Source organism: Girardinichthys multiradiatus, chromosome 20 (genome assembly GCF_021462225.1).
Source record: "Girardinichthys multiradiatus isolate DD_20200921_A chromosome 20, DD_fGirMul_XY1, whole genome shotgun sequence".
NCBI classification, from domain to species: domain Eukaryota; kingdom Metazoa; phylum Chordata; class Actinopteri; order Cyprinodontiformes; family Goodeidae; genus Girardinichthys; species Girardinichthys multiradiatus.
In genome coordinates this window covers 48,795,386-48,816,735 of record NC_061812.1, presented here as the reverse complement: position 1 = coordinate 48,816,735, position 21,350 = coordinate 48,795,386, and the positions used below count along the sequence as shown (strand labels likewise).

Sequence of the window (21,350 nt, the reverse complement as noted above, 5' to 3'; positions counted from 1 at the left end):
TGCCTGTCCACCCTCCAACACTGTGTGCTTAGCTGAAGCACTGCTGCTCAAGCATCACACAGAGATAATGTCAGCACTGTGAATCTCCGTGCCACTCCTGGCAAACTCAGTATCTGTGGGGAAGACTTACCTCCTCCAACAAGTCATCGTCCACCACCAACAGTAAGCGGACTTCAACCCTTCTCTACACACCTCTCGATAACTTCACCCAAACAACAAAAACCTCTCTCTTCTCCTCCTCAGTGCCAGTCCAGGTCCCTCTGGCAGATCCAGTCTGAGCTCTATCTCATTTTGCTTGTATTGCAAACAAACTGTTAAACCTGCTGTTCTGCCTCTGTGATTGTTGCCACATCTAGAGTCAGTAAAACTGAACATTATGACACAATGTGCCTTACAAAAGTTCCCATACCCCTTGAACTGTTTCATATTTTTTCATGTGAAAATGTGAAAATCTCAATATTTTATGTAACAATCCAACTCAAAGTATCCACTAACTGTGAAGTATTTTACATTCAAAAAATTTGAGATGTGAGTCCTAGGATTTTCTTCAGCCCTCCTCAGTCAGTACTCAGAACCACCCTTGGCTGCAGTTTGATCAGCATGTCTGTATATCTCTACAGACATTGCCCATTCTTTAAGCTCAGTCAGACTGGATGGAGAGTGTCTGTAAACATCAGTTTTTAAATCTCAAAAGTCAATTTCTGACTTGAGTTTAGGTATGGACTTTTATTAGGCCATTCTAACACATGGATATGCTTTGATCTAAACCATTCTATTATACAGGTCCTTCTCAAAATATTAGCATATTGTGATAAAGTTCATTATTTTCCATAATGTCATGATGAAAATTTAACATTCATATATTTTAGATTCATTGCACACTAACTGAAATATTTCAGGTTTTTTATTGTCTTAATACGGATGATTTTGGCATACAGCTCATGAAAACCCAAAATTCCTATCTCACATAATTAGCATATCATTAAAAGGGTCTCTAAACGAGCTATGAACCTAATCATCTGAATCAACGAGTTAACTCTAAACACCTGCAAAAGATTCCTGAGGCCTTTAAAACTCCCAGCCTGGTTCATCACTCAAAACCCCAATCATGGGTAAGACTGCCGACCTGACTGCTGTCCAGAAGGCCACTATTGACACCCTCAAGCAAGAGGGTAAGACACAGAAAGAAATTTCTGAACGACTAGGCTGTTCCCAGAGTGCTGTATCAAGGCACCTCAATGGGAAGTCTGTGGGAAGGAAAAAGTGTGGCAGAAAACGCTGCACAACGAGAAGAGATGACCGGACCCTGAGGAAGATTGTGGAGAAGGGCCTATTCCAGACCTTGGGGGACCTGCGGAAGCAGTGGACTGAGTCTGGAGTAAAAACATCCAGAGCCACCGTGCACAGGCGTGTGCAGGAAATGGGCTACAGGTGCCGCATTCCCCAGGTCAAGCCACTTTTGAACCAGAAACAGCGGCAGAAGCGCCTGACCTGGGCTACAGAGAAGCAGCACTGGACTGTTGCTCAGTGGTCCAAAGTACTTTTTTCAGATGAAAGCAAATTCTGCATGTCATTCGGAAATCAAGGTGCCAGAGTCTGGAGGAAGACTGGGGAGAAGGAAATGCCAAAATGCCAGAAGTCCAGTGTCAAGTACCCACAGTCAGTGATGGTCTGGGGTGCCGTGTCAGCTGCTGGTGTTGGTCCACTGTGTTTTATCAAGGGCAGGGTCAATGCAGCTAGCTATCAGGAGATTTTGGAGCACTTCATGCTTCCATCTGCTGAAAAGCTTTATGGAGATGAAGATTTCATTTTTCAGCACGACCTGGCACCTGCTCACAGTGCCAAAACCACTGGTAAATGGTTTACTGACCATGGTATCACTGTACTCAATTGGCCTGCCAACTCTCCTGACCTGAACCCCATAGAGAATCTGTGGGATATTGTGAAGAGAACGTTGAGAGACTCAAGACCCAACACTCTGGATGAGCTAAAGGCCGCTATCGAAGCATCCTGGGCCTCCATAAGACCTCAGCAGTGCCACAGGCTGATTGCCTCCATGCCACGCCGCATTGAAGCAGTCATTTCTGCAAAAGGATTCCCGACCAAGTATTGAGTGCATAACTGTACATGATTATTTGAAGGTTGACGTTTTTTGTATTAAAAACACTTTTCTTTTATTGGTCGGATGAAATATGCTAATTTTGTGAGATAGGAATTTTGGGTTTTCATGAGCTGTATGCCAAAATCATCCGTATTAAGACAATAAAAGACCTGAAATATTTCAGTTAGTGTGCAATGAATCTAAAATATATGAATGTTAAATTTTCATCATGACATTATGGAAAATAATGAACTTTATCACAATATGCTAATATTTTGAGAAGGACCTGTAGATCTGGCTGAATATTTGAGGTTGTTGACCTGCTGGAAGGTGAACCTCCTCCTCAGTCTCAAGTCTTTGCAGCATCTAACAGGTTTTTTTCTGGATTGTCTAGTATTTAGCTTCTTCATTATCTTTCCATCAATTCTGACCAGCTTCCCTGCTCCAGCTGTGACCTGTACATTGCTTGTGGCAAAATGCAGAGGGGAATTCCTATTCTTCTAGCACTTAAACAATCTTACTGCTTTGCCATAAAAAACAGATTTGTCAGGAGCACAACCAAAAGTTGTCTTATCAACAGAATCATCAACCTGAGCTGTAGATCTCTGCAGCTCCTCCAGAGTTACCATGGGCCTCTTTGCTGCTGCTCAGCTTAATGCTCCCCTTGCCCGGTACCAACCGTGTTACGTTAGCAGCTGAGCAGGGTGGCTCTCTCACTGAGGATGAAGATCATTCAATTTGTTAATTCTTAGACAAATATGTCTGCGAGGTTCTTCCAGTGGCTGGCTCTTGGGCTGCTCCGAGTGAAGGCCATCTATAAATTCACTTTCAGAATCGGAACACTCTGAATTTACATCTAAATTATCCTCATATTCGGAGACATCTTCCTCTTCCACATCGCTATGAATCAGACCCTCTTCAAAAATTAGCTCCAAAGCCTTCTGACAATTGAATCTTTTAGTCAAAATGGTGGAAGAATATCATGACCAAAAGATCATACTGTGATGAATACCTCTAGTATTTATCTCTTTTGTCTCAACCCATTGATGTGCAAGGCATATAGTGTATAGACATGATGTATGATTGTGACAATGTTGTGAAATAACATCTAAAAAAGCGTTTGAAGGTGGACACATGACAGAGGGTAAAGAGTGTGGAAAAATGAGAGCAAACAGCTTATATGTGCTTTGATGACAATAATGTAACAGTGTGTTTGTGTGTGTGTGTGTGTGTGTGTGTATGTGTTTGTGTCAAAATTAAAATTGTTGTATTACTACCCCAAGCTTCCATAAGTAGGTTAGAATGATCCACATTCAATTGCTATGGAATTTCAGTGGAACGTTTATTTCTGATCAACTGTGACTGACCGCCGCTCACAGAACCAGAACCCTTTGTAACTCTGAAAATAAAAGAAATCATTAATGTTACAAATACAGTATATTTTGTGTTTTTTGTGTATGCCAAACAAGCCCGCTAAGTATGGCCTGAAGATATTCTGGGGTTGTGATGCACAATAAAATAAATGGGTTGCTTAAAATTGGAGACAACCAGGGGAATTTAGAAGACACTAGGAGAAAACATTGTCCAGTGGTTATGCAGTGCATTCAGAAACACAGGACGCAACATCACCTTGGACAACTTCTTCACCAGTGCATTCAAGATTGGTATCACCGATGCATGATAGCTCCCTATTGCAAACCTCCATTGTTAAGAATGAAAAGGTGTGGGGTGATAAGAGAGACAACTCACCCACAGAAAAGACACATACAGGGCGACCTGTTGAAATAGAGGTGCCAGATCTGCCTAAGAAACAGAGAGGTCAACAGTTGGTGTCAGAAATGCTATGTACTTGTGCACACACACACACACACAAATTATACTGATGTCGTTGTAGTGTTTTAAAAGGTAAAATGTTAACAATACATTTTTTTGAAATAAAATAATTCGGGTGAACACAATTACGATATAAAATACAGTACAAATTTTCATGTACCCATATGACAAAATACCACAAATCACATTAATACGGGTCATTTATGGAAGAGTCTAGGGTCCTGTCATTCCTGCATAAAATGTGAGTTCCCCCACTTCACAATCATGAACCACTTTGCTTTTTGCAAAGAGATCAAAATGAAAAGTGTCCTACAGCTTATTGTCTTATTTTGAAAATCCTAACAGGAAGCATGAGTGATCGCAACTTCTCAAAGCAGGTAATAAACCAGAGTCTGGAGGCTGATGACAAGCAGAGGGAGGCAGCAGCGGAGCTCTACGGGTGGTCAGAAGTTTTAGGATTAGGAGACTTCTTCGTTGAGCGGGGCTCGTTCTGTTTTCACTTATCTCCAAACATTTTAACATTTTTATATTGATTTGTATGTGATGGCTGACGCATCATCGGTTGAAGTGGGAATTCTGTTCCTAATAGTGGTGACAGTGTCTTTCACTAATGGTAAGATTATTATTATTATTATTATTATTATTCAATTCAATGAGTGTAAATGAAATAAACCAAAAACTCTGGTGGTTAAAAGAAAAGGTGGTTAAATTTGAGCCAATCAGGTATTACTGCTGCTTGTCAACAGAGCAGTAAAAACAACCTTTATTTACAAGCTGACTGTGAAACGGTTTGACAGGACATCTGGACCAAACAGAACTTTTGACCAGACTGTGCAGGCCTGTTAGGTAGAATCAGCGCCGAAACTTGTTCTGGTGTTTAATTAATAGCAGGTCATTGATATCGCAGCCCAGAATCAGAGGAACTTTATTTCCCATCATGCCAATGCTTATCAGACATGGCTCGTCCTCGCATTCAATTTTGAATTGTTTTGTTGTTTCTTACTAAGTGACGTTAAAGATGTGCTGGGAAACTTATGACCAATCATGTTTGTGTGTAAAGCAATGGCTGGAATCAACCACCCTCTGTGTAAACACGTGGTTTTAAGATGAAACTGTTAAAACTGCAGCCCCATCATCACGTTGTGTTTGGTCCTCTGAACCCACCTCACTCTCTAATAATATTCATATAAAACTTCCACAGATGTGGATTTAAAATTGAAAATTATCTGTAGGTTTTCCGAAAACACAGTTCCTACTGTCTGAACCTTAAGCTATATTTGGGTTTTACACACCGAGTACAAAATACTGCATCTCTTAAAGAGATAATTAATTTCTCTGTGATCCTGCAGGTTCCTTGTCTGTAATCCAGAAAAAGGAGGTGGTGGGCGAGGTCAGCATGAGCACACTTTTGCTCAGCAGCAATGTGGCTGACCCTGTCACCATGAGCCCAGATGGTGAAGCCAAGTCTTGCTCTGCTTGTGACCCGCTGACAGCCAGGAGGCGCTCCAAGAGGTGCACATGTTACTCCTACAAAGACAAAGAGTGTGTGTATTACTGCCACCTGGACATCATCTGGATCAACACACCCGAGTAAGACTCATCCTTGCCTCTTTGTTTGGATCCATTTAAGTCCTGGGCTGTGTTTTATAAAGCTCCCATCTGGCAAGCAGCTTTGAGCTCAATCAGTAACAGTGCAACTGTCAGACCATATAGACTTGGAAAAAGGCCCTTAGCTGTCCACTGTAAGGGAGAAGTTTTATTCTGTATAGTCAAAGTTAGAAATTAAGATGTAATTTTAATGATAGTGTCACATATGCTACTGAACTCATTCAGAAAGTCCTCAACAATTAAATTTACGATAGTAGAAAGAAAGCCCAACTAATGTTCTAATCTGCTGATCTAAATCCTTTCAGTAAATGTAACATGCTTGAAAACTGGAAATACGCTGATATGTAAATCTTTGACCTGCTGATGTTTCTCTTTGAAAACTCTAAGTAACATCATTCAAAACATTGTTTTCTAGCCTCCCTGCTTTGAGCAGTTGTTAATTCTGTATATTAGGAGGAAAGGACAAAAAAGATTAGATGTTTGAGTCAGGAACAATCAAACTGAAAAGAAGGCAGTGGGGCTCAGATGATTTATTTGTGAAACTCTTGAAAATCTTTTTAATCTGATTGGAGAGGTTGTTGTTTCTTAAGCTGCAGATCTGTCAGTTTACCTGAGAATATCTGGCTGTTCCATTTCATATTTCATGATGCTACTGTGTTTTTGGGAAAACATTTTTATAGAGTTGTTCTGACCACAGTAATTAAACACAGACTCTTTAGTTTTTTCTTTTTGCATCTATGTTATATTTGCTTTGAAAATTGCTGCTAGAGTCACATATGAGTAAAATCTAAACCAATGCAAATTTTAAAGTCCACTAACAAAGAAGACTTTGTGTTTTTCTCTTTCTTAAAGACAAAAACTAAACCAAGCCTTGTTTTCATATATCTGTGTTGCTTATTAACTTTAAAGCCTTATCTGTGTAATCCGGAAGATTCTCAACACTGACTTTACGCTCAGCTTTTTTTATGTCTACAGAGCCGTTTTGACAGAAAGGTTAAGTAGCATCAGATATTCAGATGGGCCATTTTTTAATTTTCATACTGTTTTTTTTTTTTTTGCTGCCAATGTTCCCTTTAAACTAGAGGTTAGAGGGTTTTTCAGTTTTCAAGAAAGCAGCACCCATTAGGTGGATCTTTGCTTCCACTGGTATCTGCTTGCTTAGCATACTTGTTTCTGGAACTCTTTACCTGCTTGGTGTTCCCTTTTTAAACCTTGAAAATGTTTAATTTCACTTCCAGCAACAGAATCTGTTAGAATCATTTGGATCCTTGAACATAGTCTGCAGTACACCATGATTCCTATCATCCCTTTAGTCAGCCTAGATAGCTTATTTCTCAGCCAAATCATCTTTGAATTTCAGTTTAGTTCTTGAGAAGCAGATCTTTCACTCATTCCCACTTTAAACATCTGGATGTGGTGAGTGACGGCCAGGTCGAAGAGGGGGATGGCAAAGGGTCATCCGTCTCCTGTCAGTTCATTGATAACAGAGCTTTGGACTGAAGTGAGACCACCTGGACGGTCCAGCTAAAGTTTCAGCCTGTAGAGTGCATTTTAGTTTTCAGACCTAGCATGCATGTTCAGGCTTCACATCCAGGGATCTTTGTTCCACAGGAACACAGATGATGCTGCATCTTCAGTATTTCACTTTTTTTAGATCCCAGCATTTTTTCCTTCTGACCAAACTATCTCTCTTCTCTGCATGTTGTACAGTTGAACATATTAGTGTCTAATCATTAGAACACATTTTTTAAAGCGAATTTTACTACTTTAGTTTTTGAAAAAGATGTTTCCTGTAATGCATGCAGCACTCCTTTTTCTCACATTTATGCAAACACTACATTACTCTGCTTTATGATATAACAGCTGTAGCTAATGATGCACAGCACACATGGGAATGTGTGAGAAGGTGAACATATTTGGGAAGACTAAAATAAATCACCTGTAGTTTTATCTCCCTAAGGGGAGAGCTCCTAAAGTACATGCAGCTGGTGACGGTTACCAAAATTCTGACTTTACTCATCTTACCTCTGAGGTTGTCATTGTTCTCTGAAAGAGAAATCTTTGTGCCTTTTTCATTGAATGGTGAAAAACTGTATTCCCCTGTATTTTCAGAACAAATTAGATTTACTGCAACACTTTTCTTTTTTTTTTCCATTTTACGGTGCTGAGGTAAAGAAAATAAATCCTTTGAAAATGTTTTATAGATACATCACTGACCTCTATCCCAAGCTGAGAGAAACAGGTCAGACAACAGGGTCAGGTGCCAAAATATTCTTAAAAATATAGCAAACCAGCAGCAGGTGCTGTTTGTCAAAGATTTTTTTTCAGTCCAACTTAAACAATAAAAATCACTAAATTATTTGCAGGTATGCGCTTCAAACCTGCATGTAAATGATCAGAATAAACTGTAGACTGTTTTTTTTTTTGGCATAAATATTTTTAAAGCTCTGCTTATAACTAAAACTTTAAAGTGGGGAATAAAAACAATTGGCAGCACAAAGGTAATATGACCCAGAGATTTGTAGAGGACATGGCCACCAGTGAATGTGATACACTCACTACAATTTGATGTTTTATTTTGGAATTTGTAAAAAGGTTACTGACTAATAATTAATCAGAGCTCAAAGGGTTTTAATCTAATTTCCAAAGAATTGCTTTAGACATACTGTATCTAAAGAGACTTTTTACTTAGGAAGGAAAGCTGGACATTTTGTAAATCCAGAAGTCCTGTGATGTATATAATGTGCATAATTAAGCCCCAAATTATTCATACCACAAATGTTGGACAAACTAAAAGATTACTTTAAGCCTGCAGATTAAGGCTTAAAGTAGAAACATTTTAGAACGGCCCAGCCATAGTCCTGACTTGACTGATAGAAAATCTGCACTAAAGATTAAAGTGATGGTATGGCCTTCCAACCTCAAAGACGTGGAGCCTGTCACCAAAAATAAATCATCAAAATACCACAGGAAACACGCAAAATGTTGCTCAGCAGTTTAATTATTTTGGCTGATTAATTTAATTATCCTCTGAGGTATACTGAGAGTATGCAGGATAAATAGTCCTCGAGAGACCTTCCATTTTAGATAAGAGGATTCTGCCAAAAATTGACAGATCTTTTTGTATATAATATTCAACTTGGATTTGCTTATTGTCAACACATTATCAAAGTTAATTTTTTCTCTATACTCCACATCTTTAGATATATTGATTCCTAAATATTTGATGTCTTTGACAGGCATACCACATAATTACACTAATGGGTGGTCATGAATTCCTATTAATTCACATTTACTTAAATTTAGGAGCAGACCGGAGGCCTCTGAAAAACGTTTCATAACTTCTAGGGTTCTAGGGCTCTTTGGTATTTATGCTTCATTTTTAAGAAAACGGGTTGTATCATCTGCTAACTAACTTATTGCCAATGGATAACTCATCACATCCACTTTTTAATATCTTTAGAAGTTTTAATCATAATCGCTAGTATTTCAGCAAACATAATTTATAGTACCGGGGACGCCGGACGACCTTAACAAATTCCACGCTTCACTTAAAGCCACTGACATGTGGGGGAGCAGTAAGGAGCTGGTGATATCACTATAAAACATAAGGTCACAGAAATTATCACCAAATCCAAAGTAATGTAAAGTGTCCAACATGAATGAATGCTCTACCATGTAAAAGGCTTTGAAAAAATATATCTCGTCTCTGTATTAGGTCTAGTACCAGTCTGATGTTATTATGAATGGAGCATTTTTTAAGAAAGTCAGATTGTGATTCACTAATTGTGTGTATGCCCTCCTTCAGTCTGTTAGCTATGACATGAGCAAATAATGTATAATCTACATTCAGTAAAGTGATTGGACTTTACCCTTACCACTAGGAATTATTGTTATTAGCCCCTGCTTCATTGTAGTCATTAGAGATGTTCTATTAATACATTCATCAATGGCAAAAAAGGCCCCTCTGGCTCTTTTTGTACTTAATTCATCTAATTTAGACTTAAGATGCACAAAAGCAGCTCTATCGGAGTCTGAAATTGGGACTTTCTTACAGTACTCATCCAAATCTTGTATCAATGTAAGTTCTTGTTCTCTTAAAGCTTTGCTCCTTTTCTTCCCAAAATGTTTGAAATCTGTCTAAGTTTAAATTTAAAGAATTCTCATCTATTGCAATAACTGCCAATATTTACATCATATTTAATTTCTAATGTTAAATCCTTAACCATGTAACAGTATTCCTGTTTTTTTTAATAACTCTGCATTACATTCTCAGTGATTTGTTTTCTTTATTTAAAACTCTCTGGTCATAAATCGAGGTATAGTAAACAATGATCAGTTATTAGAGCGCTTGTAATGTTTAAATCTGAGACATATTTAGTGAATTCTGGAGTTGCAAACCACAAATCAATTCTAGATTTAATACTTCCATTAGGTTTAATCCAGTAGTATTGCCTAAGATCAGAGTTCCTATTCCTCCAAATGTCAACCAATGAAAAAGTGTTACAGAATTCAAGTAAAGTAGAATTGCAATGGATTTTAGAAAATCTAGTCAATATATTAGTCTGGTGCCAAATTAAAGTCCCCTCCAAACAAAATAAACTCTGTGTAATACAGACTTTTATATTGTGAAACAATGTAATTAACTTGTAGCAATAAAGATTTTTTTGGGTAGTGTTACTGTAGCCATAAACATTTGTTACAATAACATAAACAGCGTCTATGTTAAGAAGAGCTACCAATCAATGTCCATTATCATCTGCCTTATGTTAACTACACTGCTCAAAAAAATAAAGGGAAGACTTAAACAACACAATATAACTCCAAGTAAATCAAACGTCTGTGAAATCAAACTGTCCACTTAGGAAGCAACACTGATTGACAATTAATTTCACAGCTGTTGTCCAAATGGAAAAGACAACAGGGGGAAATCTTTGGCGATTAGCAAGAAACATTCAATAAAGGAGTGGTTCTGCAGGTGGGGACCACAGACCACTTCTCAGTACCGATGCTTTCTGGCTGATGTTTTGGTAACTTTTGAATGTTGGTGGTGCTTTCACACTCGTGGTAGCATGAGACGGACTCTACAACCCACACAAGTGGCTCAAGTAGTGCAGCTCATCCAGGATGGCACATCAATGCGAGCTGTAGTAAGAAGGTTTGCTGTGTCTGTCAGCGTAGTGTCCAGAACCTGGAGGCGCTACCAGGAGACAGGCCAGTACACCAGGAGACGTGGAGGAGGCCGTAGGAGGGCAACAACCCAGCAGCAGGACTGCTACCTCCACCTTTGTGCAAGGAGGAACAGGAGGAGCACTGCCAGAGCCCTGCAGAATGACTTCCAGCAGGCCACAAATGTGCATGTGTCTGCACAAACGTTTAAGAAACCGACTCCATGAGGATGATATGAGGGCCCGACGTTCACAAATGGGGGTTGTGCTCACAGTCCAACACCGTGCAGGACGCTTGGCATTTGCCAGAGAACACCTGGATTGGCAAATTCACCACTGGCGCCCTGTGCTCTTTACAGATGAAAGGAGGTTCAGACTGAGCACATGTGACAGACGTGACCACCAGAGGTAGCCTGACTGCCATTAGGTACCGAGATGAGATCCTCAGACCCCTTGTGAGACCATATGCTGGTGTGGTTGGCCCTGGGTTCCTCCTAATGCAGGACGATGCTAGACCTCATGTGGCTGGAGTGTGTCAGCAGTTCCTGCAAGATGAAGACATTGAAGCTATGGACTGGCCCGCTCGTTCCCCAGACCTGAATCTCATTGAGCACATCTGGGACATCATGTCTCACTCCATCCACCAACGTCACGTTGCACCACAGACTGTCCAGGAGTTGGCGGATGCTTTAGTCCAGGTCCGGGAGGAGATCCCTCAGGAGACCATCCGCCATCTCATCAGGAGCATGCCCAGGTGTTGTAGGGAGGTCATACAGGCACATGGAGGCCACACACAATATTGAGCCTCATTTTGACTTGTTTTAAGGACCTTACATCAAAGTTGGATCAACCTGTAGTGTGTTTTTCCACTTTAATTTGTGTGTGACTCCAAATCCAGGCCTCCATCGGTTAATAAATGTTGTCAGCACATTCAACTTTGTACAGAACAAAGTATTCAATGAGAATATTTCATTCATTCAGATCTAGGATGTTATTTGAGTGTTCCCTTTATTTTTTTCGAGCAGTGTACATTACCAGGGCATTTGTCGAAGCAGATGGCAACTCCTACAGACCTGTTGCTCCCATGAATGAACGGCATTTTGTCTCCCCACTGACATGTCCAGAAGGTGACGTCACAGGCACAAGAGTGTGTTTCTTGATGAAAAACACAGTGGCATTTTGGCCTTTTTCAGTGCAAGAAAATTCCTTTTCTTTTCACATTGTCTTTGGGAGTTCATGTATTCAAAAAAATAAAAGATAAATTGACTTTCAGAATATTAATTTGATTAAAAACTACACAGCAACAAAAACACACTAAATAATAATAACAAAGTTAGAAAGCTTTAGATGGTAAAGGTGACTGTGATGTCTCCTCCTGGTGCCATTATCCCATGTAGATCTATTTGCAGAATACACAAAGGAAAGTTCAGTTTTAAATGCAACAACCGTTTATGTAGCTGAAAGGCCCTCTGAATAAAGCTTTTTCTCCCGCCTGATGTGCTTGATTGATGCGTGGCCACAGCGCCTTCCTTGCCAGCCTGTCTTCTTTATTCAGGTCCTCCATAAACCTGATTCCAGCATATCCACCGATTTTGGACTCCTTTGTCATCCTCCATGAACCATATCTGTGGTATACAGGTCCTTCTCAAAATATTAGCATATTGTGATAAAGTTCATTATTTTCCATAATGTCATGATGAAAATTTAACATTCATATATTTTAGATTCATTGCACACTAACTGAAATATTTCAGGTCTTTTATTGTCTTAATACGGATGATTTTGGCATACAGCTCATGAAAACCCAAAATTCCTATCTCACAAAATTAGCATATTTCATCCGACCAATAAAAGAAAAGTGTTTTTAATACAAAAAACGTCAACCTTCAAATAATCATGTACAGTTATGCACTCAATACTTGGTCGGGAATCCTTTGGCAGAAATGACTGCTTCAATGCGGCGTGGCATGGAGGCAATCAGCCTGTGGCACTGCTGAGGTCTTATGGAGGCCCAGGATGCTTCGATAGCGGCCTTTAGCTCATCCAGAGTGTTGGGTCTTGAGTCTCTCAACGTTCTCTTCACAATATCCCACAGATTCTCTATGGGGTTCAGGTCAGGAGAGTTGGCAGGCCAATTGAGCACAGTGATACCATGGTCAGTAAACCATTTACCGGTGGTTTTGGCACTGTGAGCAGGTGCCAGGTCGTGCTGAAAAATGAAATCTTCATCTCCATAAAGCTTTTCAGCAGATGGAAGCATGAAGTGCTCCAAAATCTCCTGATAGCTAGCTGTATTGACCCTGCCCTTGATAAAACACAGTGGACCAACACCAGCAGCTGACATGGCACCCCAGACCATCACTGACTGTGGGTACTTGACACTGGACCTCTGGCATTCTGGCATTTCCTTCTCCCCAGTCTTCCTCCAGACTCTAGCACCTTGATTTCTGAATGACATGCAGAATTTGCTTTCATCTGAAAAAAGTACTTTGGACCACTGAGCAACAGTCCAGTGCTGCTTCTCTGTAGCCCAGGTCTGGGGAATGCGGCACCTGTAGCCCATTTCCTGCACACGCCTGTGCACGGTGGCTCTGGATGTTTCTACTCCAGACTCAGTCCACTGCTTCCGCAGGTCCCCAAGGTCTGGAATCGGCCCTTCTCCAAAATCTTCCTCAGGGTCCGGTCACCTCTTCTCGTTGGGCAGCGTTTTCTGCCACACTTTTTCCTTCCCACAGACTTCCCACTGAGGTGCCTTGATACAGCACTCTGGGAACAGCCTATTCGTACAGAAATTTCTTTCTGTGTCTTACCCTCTTGCTTGAGGGTGTCAATAGTGGCCTTCTGGACAGCAGTCAGGTCGGCAGTCTTACCCATGATTGGGGTTTTGAGTGATGAACCAGGATGGGAGTTTTAAAGGCTCCAGGAATCTTTTGCAGGTGTTTAGAGTTAACTCGTTGATTCAGATGATTAGGTTCATAGCTCGTTTAGAGACCCTTTTAATGATATGCTAATTTTGTGAGATAGGAATTTTGGGTTTTCATGAGCTGTATGCCAAAATCATCCGTATTAAGACAATAAAAGACCTGAAATATTTCAGTTAGTGTGCAATAAATCTAAAATATATGAATGTTAAATTTTCATCATGACATTATGGAAAATAATGAACTTTATCACAATATGCTAATATTTTGAGAAGGACCTGTATTCTTGTGAACTGAATGATTACGTATCTCACTCAGTTTATTCCTTTGGACTGATCCGATGCACTGTGTCGACAATGTCGTCCATATTTTGTTTTCAGTGGGGTGCTATTTTCCCTGGCATCTTGATCCCATCACGTCTGATCTCCTCAGACATCAGTTCTTTCTTTATTTCTCAGATTCCATCCTCGCTGGCAGTGGTCCTGTTCGCTGTATTTTTCTTGAAGCTCATCATTTTCGGCTCATACACATTCCAGTTCCTTCTCTAACACGCTCCAGGAGTATGGAATCGGGGGCCCTTTATTAGGGGCCATCCGGTCCCTGTACGAGTGGAGCAGGAGTTTGGTCCGCATTGCTGGCACTAAGTCAGACCTGTTCCCGGTGCATGTTGGACTCCGGCAGGGCTGCCCTTTGTCACCGGTCCTGTTCATAACTTTTATGGACAGGATTTCTAGACGCAGCCAAGGGCCGGAGGGGTTCTGGTTTGGGGACCAGTGGATTTCGTCTCTTCTTTTTGCAGATGACGTGGTCCTGCTGGCCCCCTCTAGCCAAGACCTACAGCATGCGCTGTGGTGGTTCGCAGCCGAGTGTGAAGCGGCTGGGATGAAGATCAGCTCCTCCAAGTCCGAGGCCATGGTACTCGACCGGAAAAGGGTGGCTTGTCCTCTTCAGGTTGGAGGGGAGTTCATGCCTCAAGTGGAGGAGTTTAAGTATCTCGGGGTCTTATTCACGAGTGAGGAAAGAATGGAGTGGGAGATCGACAGACGGATCGGTGCGGCTGCCGCAGTAATGGGGGCACTGTGCCGGATCGTTGTGGTGAAGAGAGAGCTGAGCTGAAAAGTAAAGCTTTCAATTTACTGGTCGGTCTATGTTCCTACCCTCACCTATGGCCATGAACTTTGGGTCATGACCGAAAGAACGAGATCCCGGATACAAGCGGCTGAAATGAGCTTCCTCCGTAGGGTGGCTGGGCACTCCCTTAGAGCTCGGCCATCCGGGAGGGGCTCGGAGTAGATCCGCTGCTCCTCCACATCGAGAGGAGCCAGTTGAGGTGGCTCGGGCATCTATAACTGTGTAATTTTTTGAACCCTTCCGAATGGTGGCTTTTCTGCTTTCGGGACTTTTAGAAGTGCTGGTTAGGCTGTGGTAAGTTCCTTTCAAAAGGTCATGGGATATTTTTTTGTAAAAGTCGTCCATGTTTCGTACAAACTGCAGTCCCTCCAAAACTACATCAATAAGTTGTCCGGACCAACCACAATGTTTTACGTCATCATGCCAATGTTTAGCCAATCAGATAGTGTGAGGTCCTCGGCAGGCACAGGGCCCCGAGCAGATCTGACCACCCAAGCAGATCTGGTACTGACACCGGCAAAAATAAAATGCCTATATCTACTCTAAATAAGAAAATGCGTTGTGGTCTGGACAAAACCCTCTCAGGGTCCGGAGCTGGACCCACGTCAGGGGTTCGGGGACCCTTGCTTTAGATGGTGTAGATGAGTTTGAGACACTCACGTCATCCAGGCATATCTTATCGCCGCTGCTGCCGTCCGTCTCCATCGATGCCAAAGCGGCATACACGTGATAACATTTGTCCGTTAAAACGGATTCTTTAGTGGGGTTAGGTTGCTCAATTTTAGTTGAAGAGTTTTGTGAAGGTTTTGTGAATTGAATAATAAATTATTCATGGGAATGACAATTAAAAACAATATCCAATATTTGGAGGAAGCTGTCTGAGGACTCACAACAAGCACAACTGCTCACACCGCCATCTTTAGGCGACCCCAAACCGTTTACAGGTATACTAGCAACATGGCGCATTTCCGGAGTCATTTACTTCCAGTCCGGTCTTGTGGGATCTATATATATTTATACCAATATATTATTAATTTAATAATTTAAATTGCTGTTCTAATGGCAAAGATTTGGTTATTTTCTCATATAATTTTCATGGACTATCCTTTATTTTACTCTTTCTGCTCATTTTTTCATGGTAAAGTGCACTTCTTTATTATGAATTGTTAAACTGTTTTTGAATCTATTTTCTTATTTTAAAGATTTAACAAAAAGGTGGAGAGTGTCAAAGGTTTTAGAAATACATTCTCACTAAATGGGTCCCTCGCTTTCATGACTATTTACATTGTAGATTTTCACCAAAGGCAAAGAAAACAGTGAATAAACACACATGGAATTATGTAGGAAAGTGTTAAATAACTCTTTTATTTTAGATTCTTCAAAATAGCCAGCCTTTTCTTTGATGACTGCTTTGCTCTCCTAGCATTCTCTCCATGAGCTTCATGAGGTGGTCACATGAAATACAGGTCCTTCTCAAAATATTAGCATATTGTGATAAAGTTCATTATTTTCCATAATGTCATGATGAAAATTTAACATTCATATATTTTAGATTCATTGCACACTAACTGAAATATTTCAGGTCTTTTATTGTCTTAATACGGATGATTTTGGCATACAGCTCATGAAAACCCAAAATTCCTATCTCACAAAATTAGCATATTTCATCCGACCAATAAAAGAAAAGTGTTTTTAATACAAAAAACGTCAACCTTCAAATAATCATGTACAGTTATGCACTCAATACTTGGTCGGGAATCCTTTGGCAGAAATGACTGCTTCAATGCGGCGTGGCATGGAGGCAATCAGCCTGTGGCACTGCTGAGGTCTTATGGAGGCCCAGGATGCTTCGATAGCGGCCTTTAGCTCATCCAGAGTGTTGGGTCTTGAGTCTCTCAACGTTCTCTTCACAATATCCCACAGATTCTCTATGGGGTTCAGGTCAGGAGAGTTGGCAGGCCAATTGAGCACAGTGATACCATGGTCAGTAAACCATTTACCAGTGGTTTTGGCACTGTGAGCAGGTGCCAGGTCGTGCTGAAAAATGAAATCTTCATCTCCATAAAGCTTTTCAGCAGATGGAAGCATGAAGTGCTCCAAAATCTCCTGATAGCTAGCTGTATTGACCCTGCCCTTGATAAAACACAGTGGACCAACACCAGCAGCTGACATGGCACCCCAGACCATCACTGACTGTGGGTACTTGACACTGGACCTCTGGCATTCTGGCATTTCCTTCTCCCCAGTCTTCCTCCAGACTCTAGCACCTTGATTTCTGAATGACATGCAGAATTTGCTTTCATCTGAAAAAAGTACTTTGGACCACTGAGCAACAGTCCAGTGCTGCTTCTTTGTAGCCCAGGTCTGGGGAATGCGGCACCTGTAGCCCATTTCCTGCACACGCCTGTGCACGGTGGCTCTGGATGTTTCTACTCCAGACTCAGTCCACTGCTTCCGCAGGTCCCCAAGGTCTGGAATCGGCCCTTCTCCAAAATCTTCCTCAGGGTCCGGTCACCTCTTCTCGTTGTGCAGCGTTTTCTGCCACACTTTTTCCTTCCCACAGACTTCCCACTGAGGTGCCTTGATACAGCACTCTGGGAACAGCCTATTCGTACAGAAATTTCTTTCTGTGTCTTACCCTCTTGCTTGAGGGTGTCAATAGTGGCCTTCTGGACAGCAGTCAGGTCGGCAGTCTTACCCATGATTGGGGTTTTGAGTGATGAACCAGGATGGGAGTTTTAAAGGCCCCAGGAATCTTTTGCAGGTGTTTAGAGTTAACTCGTTGATTCAGATGATTAGGTTCATAGCTCGTTTAGAGACCCTTTTAATGATATGCTAATTTTGTGAGATAGGAATTTTGGGTTTTCATGAGCTGTATGCCAAAATCATCCGTATTAAGACAATAAAAGACCTGAAATATTTCAGTTAGTGTGCAATAAATCTAAAATATATGAATGTTAAATTTTCATCATGACATTATGGAAAATAATGAACTTTATCACAATATGCTAATATTTTGAGAAGGACCTGTAGTTTTCCAAAGAGTCTTAAAAGAACCTTCCAGAGGTGCAATGAGAGACGGTCAAGGGTTAATATTTGAGTCTTCACAGAAAAAGGCAGCTAGTTTAAAAATATAAAATATAGAAAATATTTCCTGTGTTTTAGATTTGCTACATAATTGCAATTATGTAGCAAATGAAAAATTGTTAAATTCTTTAATAATTTTTCATTCACTACATAATTGCATATGTGTTCATTAACTGTTTTGAGGCCTTCAGTGAGAATCTACGTATAATCTAAATAGTCATAAAAATAAAGAAAACCATTAATGAGAAAGGCGTTCTAAAACGTTTGACCAGTAGTGTGTGTGTGTATATATATATATATATATATATACACACACATATACATATTTATATTTATGTGTTAACTGCTATTACATTTGATGACACAAAGACATTTGTTAACAAGGTAATGTCCTACCGATTATGTTGGCAGGCACACTGTACCATATGGTATGTCCAGTTACCCGGGTTCACTGCGTATGAAGCGTTCTGTCGAGACTGAATGGAGGAGGAGGAGTGGGGCAGCCACTAGACGCTGTGCATGCAAGCTGCAGACCGACTCTGAGTGCAGTAGCTTCTGCATGGACAGGTAACCGTGCTGAGTCTAGGAAGAAAAGTGTTGAATATATGTCTTCTGTCTCTGCAGCTTCTTATCTGTCGCTGTAGGTGCAGTCCAAAACATATCCAACTGACAGTAGCATATAATGTTAAACCAAAGATAAATTAACAGTCAACACATGACATGCCTCTAAATGCATTTTGTTTTTCCTCAGGCAAAAGAGGAGACCCCTTGCAACACAAATAGCAAAAACGAGGACACCACCTTTCCACAGAGGGGACAGGGTGTGGAATCTGAAATGAACAGACGTATCTACAATCTAGAAGGGTGGGACATAGATTCTGTTGGTGCCATGTAAATAAATAGGGGTATACATGGAAAAAAGTTGCTTGCACAAAAAATGAAAGAGGTTGCCACCTCTCTTTGTCTGCATTTGTGTCACAGCAGTGGAGTGTCATTTACTCACACATAACTCTGTGTTTCACATGGCTCATCACTCCAGGATGTTACGTAATATCTTTGCTATCTTATGAATATATGTGAAATCATGTGTGATATTTATGGAGGGTGAGAAGCTCGTGACAAATGTCAGCATTTCCTTTTCTCTTACAAGCTGAATCCAAATATTTTTTAAATAAAATGTGTTTTCAGTAGGCTATAAGTTATTTAGTGCCTATAACACATTAATTGTATATACAGTTACACATGTGGTGATTCTTATTAACATTCTCTATCTTAAAGGACGTGGTTTTTTAGATAACAAGTGAAATGGTACATGTATTTATACCTAAGGATCAGGTACATCCAGTCCGATGAAAGACATGATAGTGAGAGGTAATCGTCAGTCTCATCCAGAAGAGAATGTGTTTTTGTCACTTTTTGCTCACCGCAACTGGAAATGGTTTGATGATGATACTATCCACACAATGCAAGAATGGCTGGTAATAATGACCGCAGGTGCTTGAAGACAGGCCTGCTTGTTTTTACTCAGTAGTGCGAAAATGTTTCTGGTTCCTGGTTATCTAATTGGAGCAGTGGAAGGTTATTGGAGGTCATCTGGAATGCCAGAGAGAGTCTTTATTTGCTTTCTATGCAACTCCTGGCATGGTTTAATAAACAGCATTAAATATGCTACCGCTTGTTTAATGAGAACCACAAGTAGCTTAAATAAGGGCAGCCTGGTGTTTAAACTGTCTTGGTGCATTGTGCATATTATATTATTTTGTACTGTAACAGCTGGAGCAAGCTATTCGACTATCATCTTTTACATGAAGGTAAAGGTCAAATGAATTAAAACTAGCTTGTATTTTTACTTATTTTCCTAATAAGAAATGCCTTTTAGTTGTACATTATGACAAATTGCCTGTAGGGCACTGCTTAGTTCAAACTGGATAAGATGTTTCAACATGTTTTTAATTTCAAGGTGAAATTACCAGCATACTAGTAGTACCTCCTGTTTAAGGGTGGTTTGTTGTTCTGATTTTGTTATGATTGTTCAGTGTTTAAAATAAGTAAAAGAATAAAACAAAAACAGCCATTGCAATTTCTTTTTTTATTTTTTTTATTTATAATGCTACCTTTCTAATAAAGAATTATTTTGGCATATAGTGAAGGTAAAAATTGATTCCTCTTATACAATTTCTGTCCCAACAATAGTTTTCTTTCTTTATTGCTGAAATATTTCCAAGATGGCCACTGGGGAAAGTGTGTTTGTGAAAGTTGCTGCAAACAATTAACTGAAAAGTGGACGTAACCGTGGATCAAAGAGCTTTTAAGACGGAAAAACACTGGACATTGAGTGGAGAAGAAGGACAGTGAGAAATGTCCAAGCAAAAACAAAAGCAATCTTCCAAACAAACAGGTATGAACATCAAAACAATTTTTTAACAATTGAGAGGAGACATTAGAGGACCCTTCATCAGTTAAATCCTCAGGTATGGCTGAAATACTCAAAGAACTGAGAGAATTTCAATCTGAAACTGTAGTTAGTTTTGGATCATTAAAGGAAGAGTTAAATGTGCTTCATGGAGACTTCACAAGTATTAAAAAAAGAATGGATGAAGCTGAACAGCGAACTGATCAGTGTGAAGATTATGAAATGAAAACCTCTAAAGTGCTCCTTCAAATGTAAAAACAACTTGAATTCAGATGCGAGGAACTGGAAATTCAAATCAGGAGAAATAATATGAGAATCTACTCAGTTCCAGAAAACTGTGAAGGAAACAACATGATTGACTTTGTGAACAAATGAAATGGTTCATGGAAATCTGGAAGTGACAGATGAACTCCACGTAGACAGGGCATATCGGATAGGCCCAAGATCAGGATCAAAGGACCGGCCCAGAACTATTCTGGTTCAATTTTAATCATATGCCATGAAACAAAAGTCCTGCAGGCTGCATGGAGAGCAAAGATAGTAAATGATTGAAGGATATATTTTGATGAGGACTTCACAAACTGAGTGTTCGAGGAACATGCAAAATATAAAGACATACGCAAAGTACTTAATGAAGGGAAAATAAAGTCACGGATCTTTTATCCAGGAAGACTGAAGATTTTTTGTGAGGACAGGAAAGTAAAGGTGATAATGACCCCCAAGCCGCTGCAATTGGATTACATGAGCTCGGAGTCAACATGGACATTCCAGAGAAAGAAATGGATCTGGAGTTAACAATGCAGACTGCAGGATGGGAGTCGGACCGGAAAGAAGGAGAGCTTCAGATCGTAAAATCTGGACGGAGTTAAAGCCCTTCTTGAAAAACACAACTGAATAGAGGTCCTTTGAAAAAGAGAAATACATAAATAGAGTTTTTATTTTTTTTGGTTTTCTTTTCTTTCCTTTTTCTCAATTTGTGTTAAACCCTGTCTCTCTCCTAGACATAGCTGACTGAGCTTTTACTGTAACTAATTATATGTGTTCTCTTTCAGACTCTAACCTTGAAAACTGTCTCAGAGATTATCTCT

At 40.3% G+C, this 21,350-nt stretch overlaps 1 protein-coding gene across 1 annotated transcript; it reads left to right on the top strand.

Moving 5' to 3' along the window:
• The first annotated feature begins 4,329 nt into the window (after positions 1 to 4,329).
• On the top strand, positions 4,330 to 19,923 carry LOC124857085 (endothelin-3). The gene is made up of 4 exons (XM_047348193.1): positions 4,330 to 4,547; positions 5,284 to 5,524; positions 18,261 to 18,416; positions 18,601 to 19,923. The coding sequence occupies exons 1-4, from the start codon at positions 4,478 to 4,480 to the stop codon at positions 18,686 to 18,688; spliced, it is 555 nt and encodes a 184-aa protein (XP_047204149.1). The 5' UTR covers positions 4,330 to 4,477; the 3' UTR covers positions 18,689 to 19,923.
• The last annotated feature ends 1,427 nt before the right edge of the window (positions 19,924 to 21,350 follow it).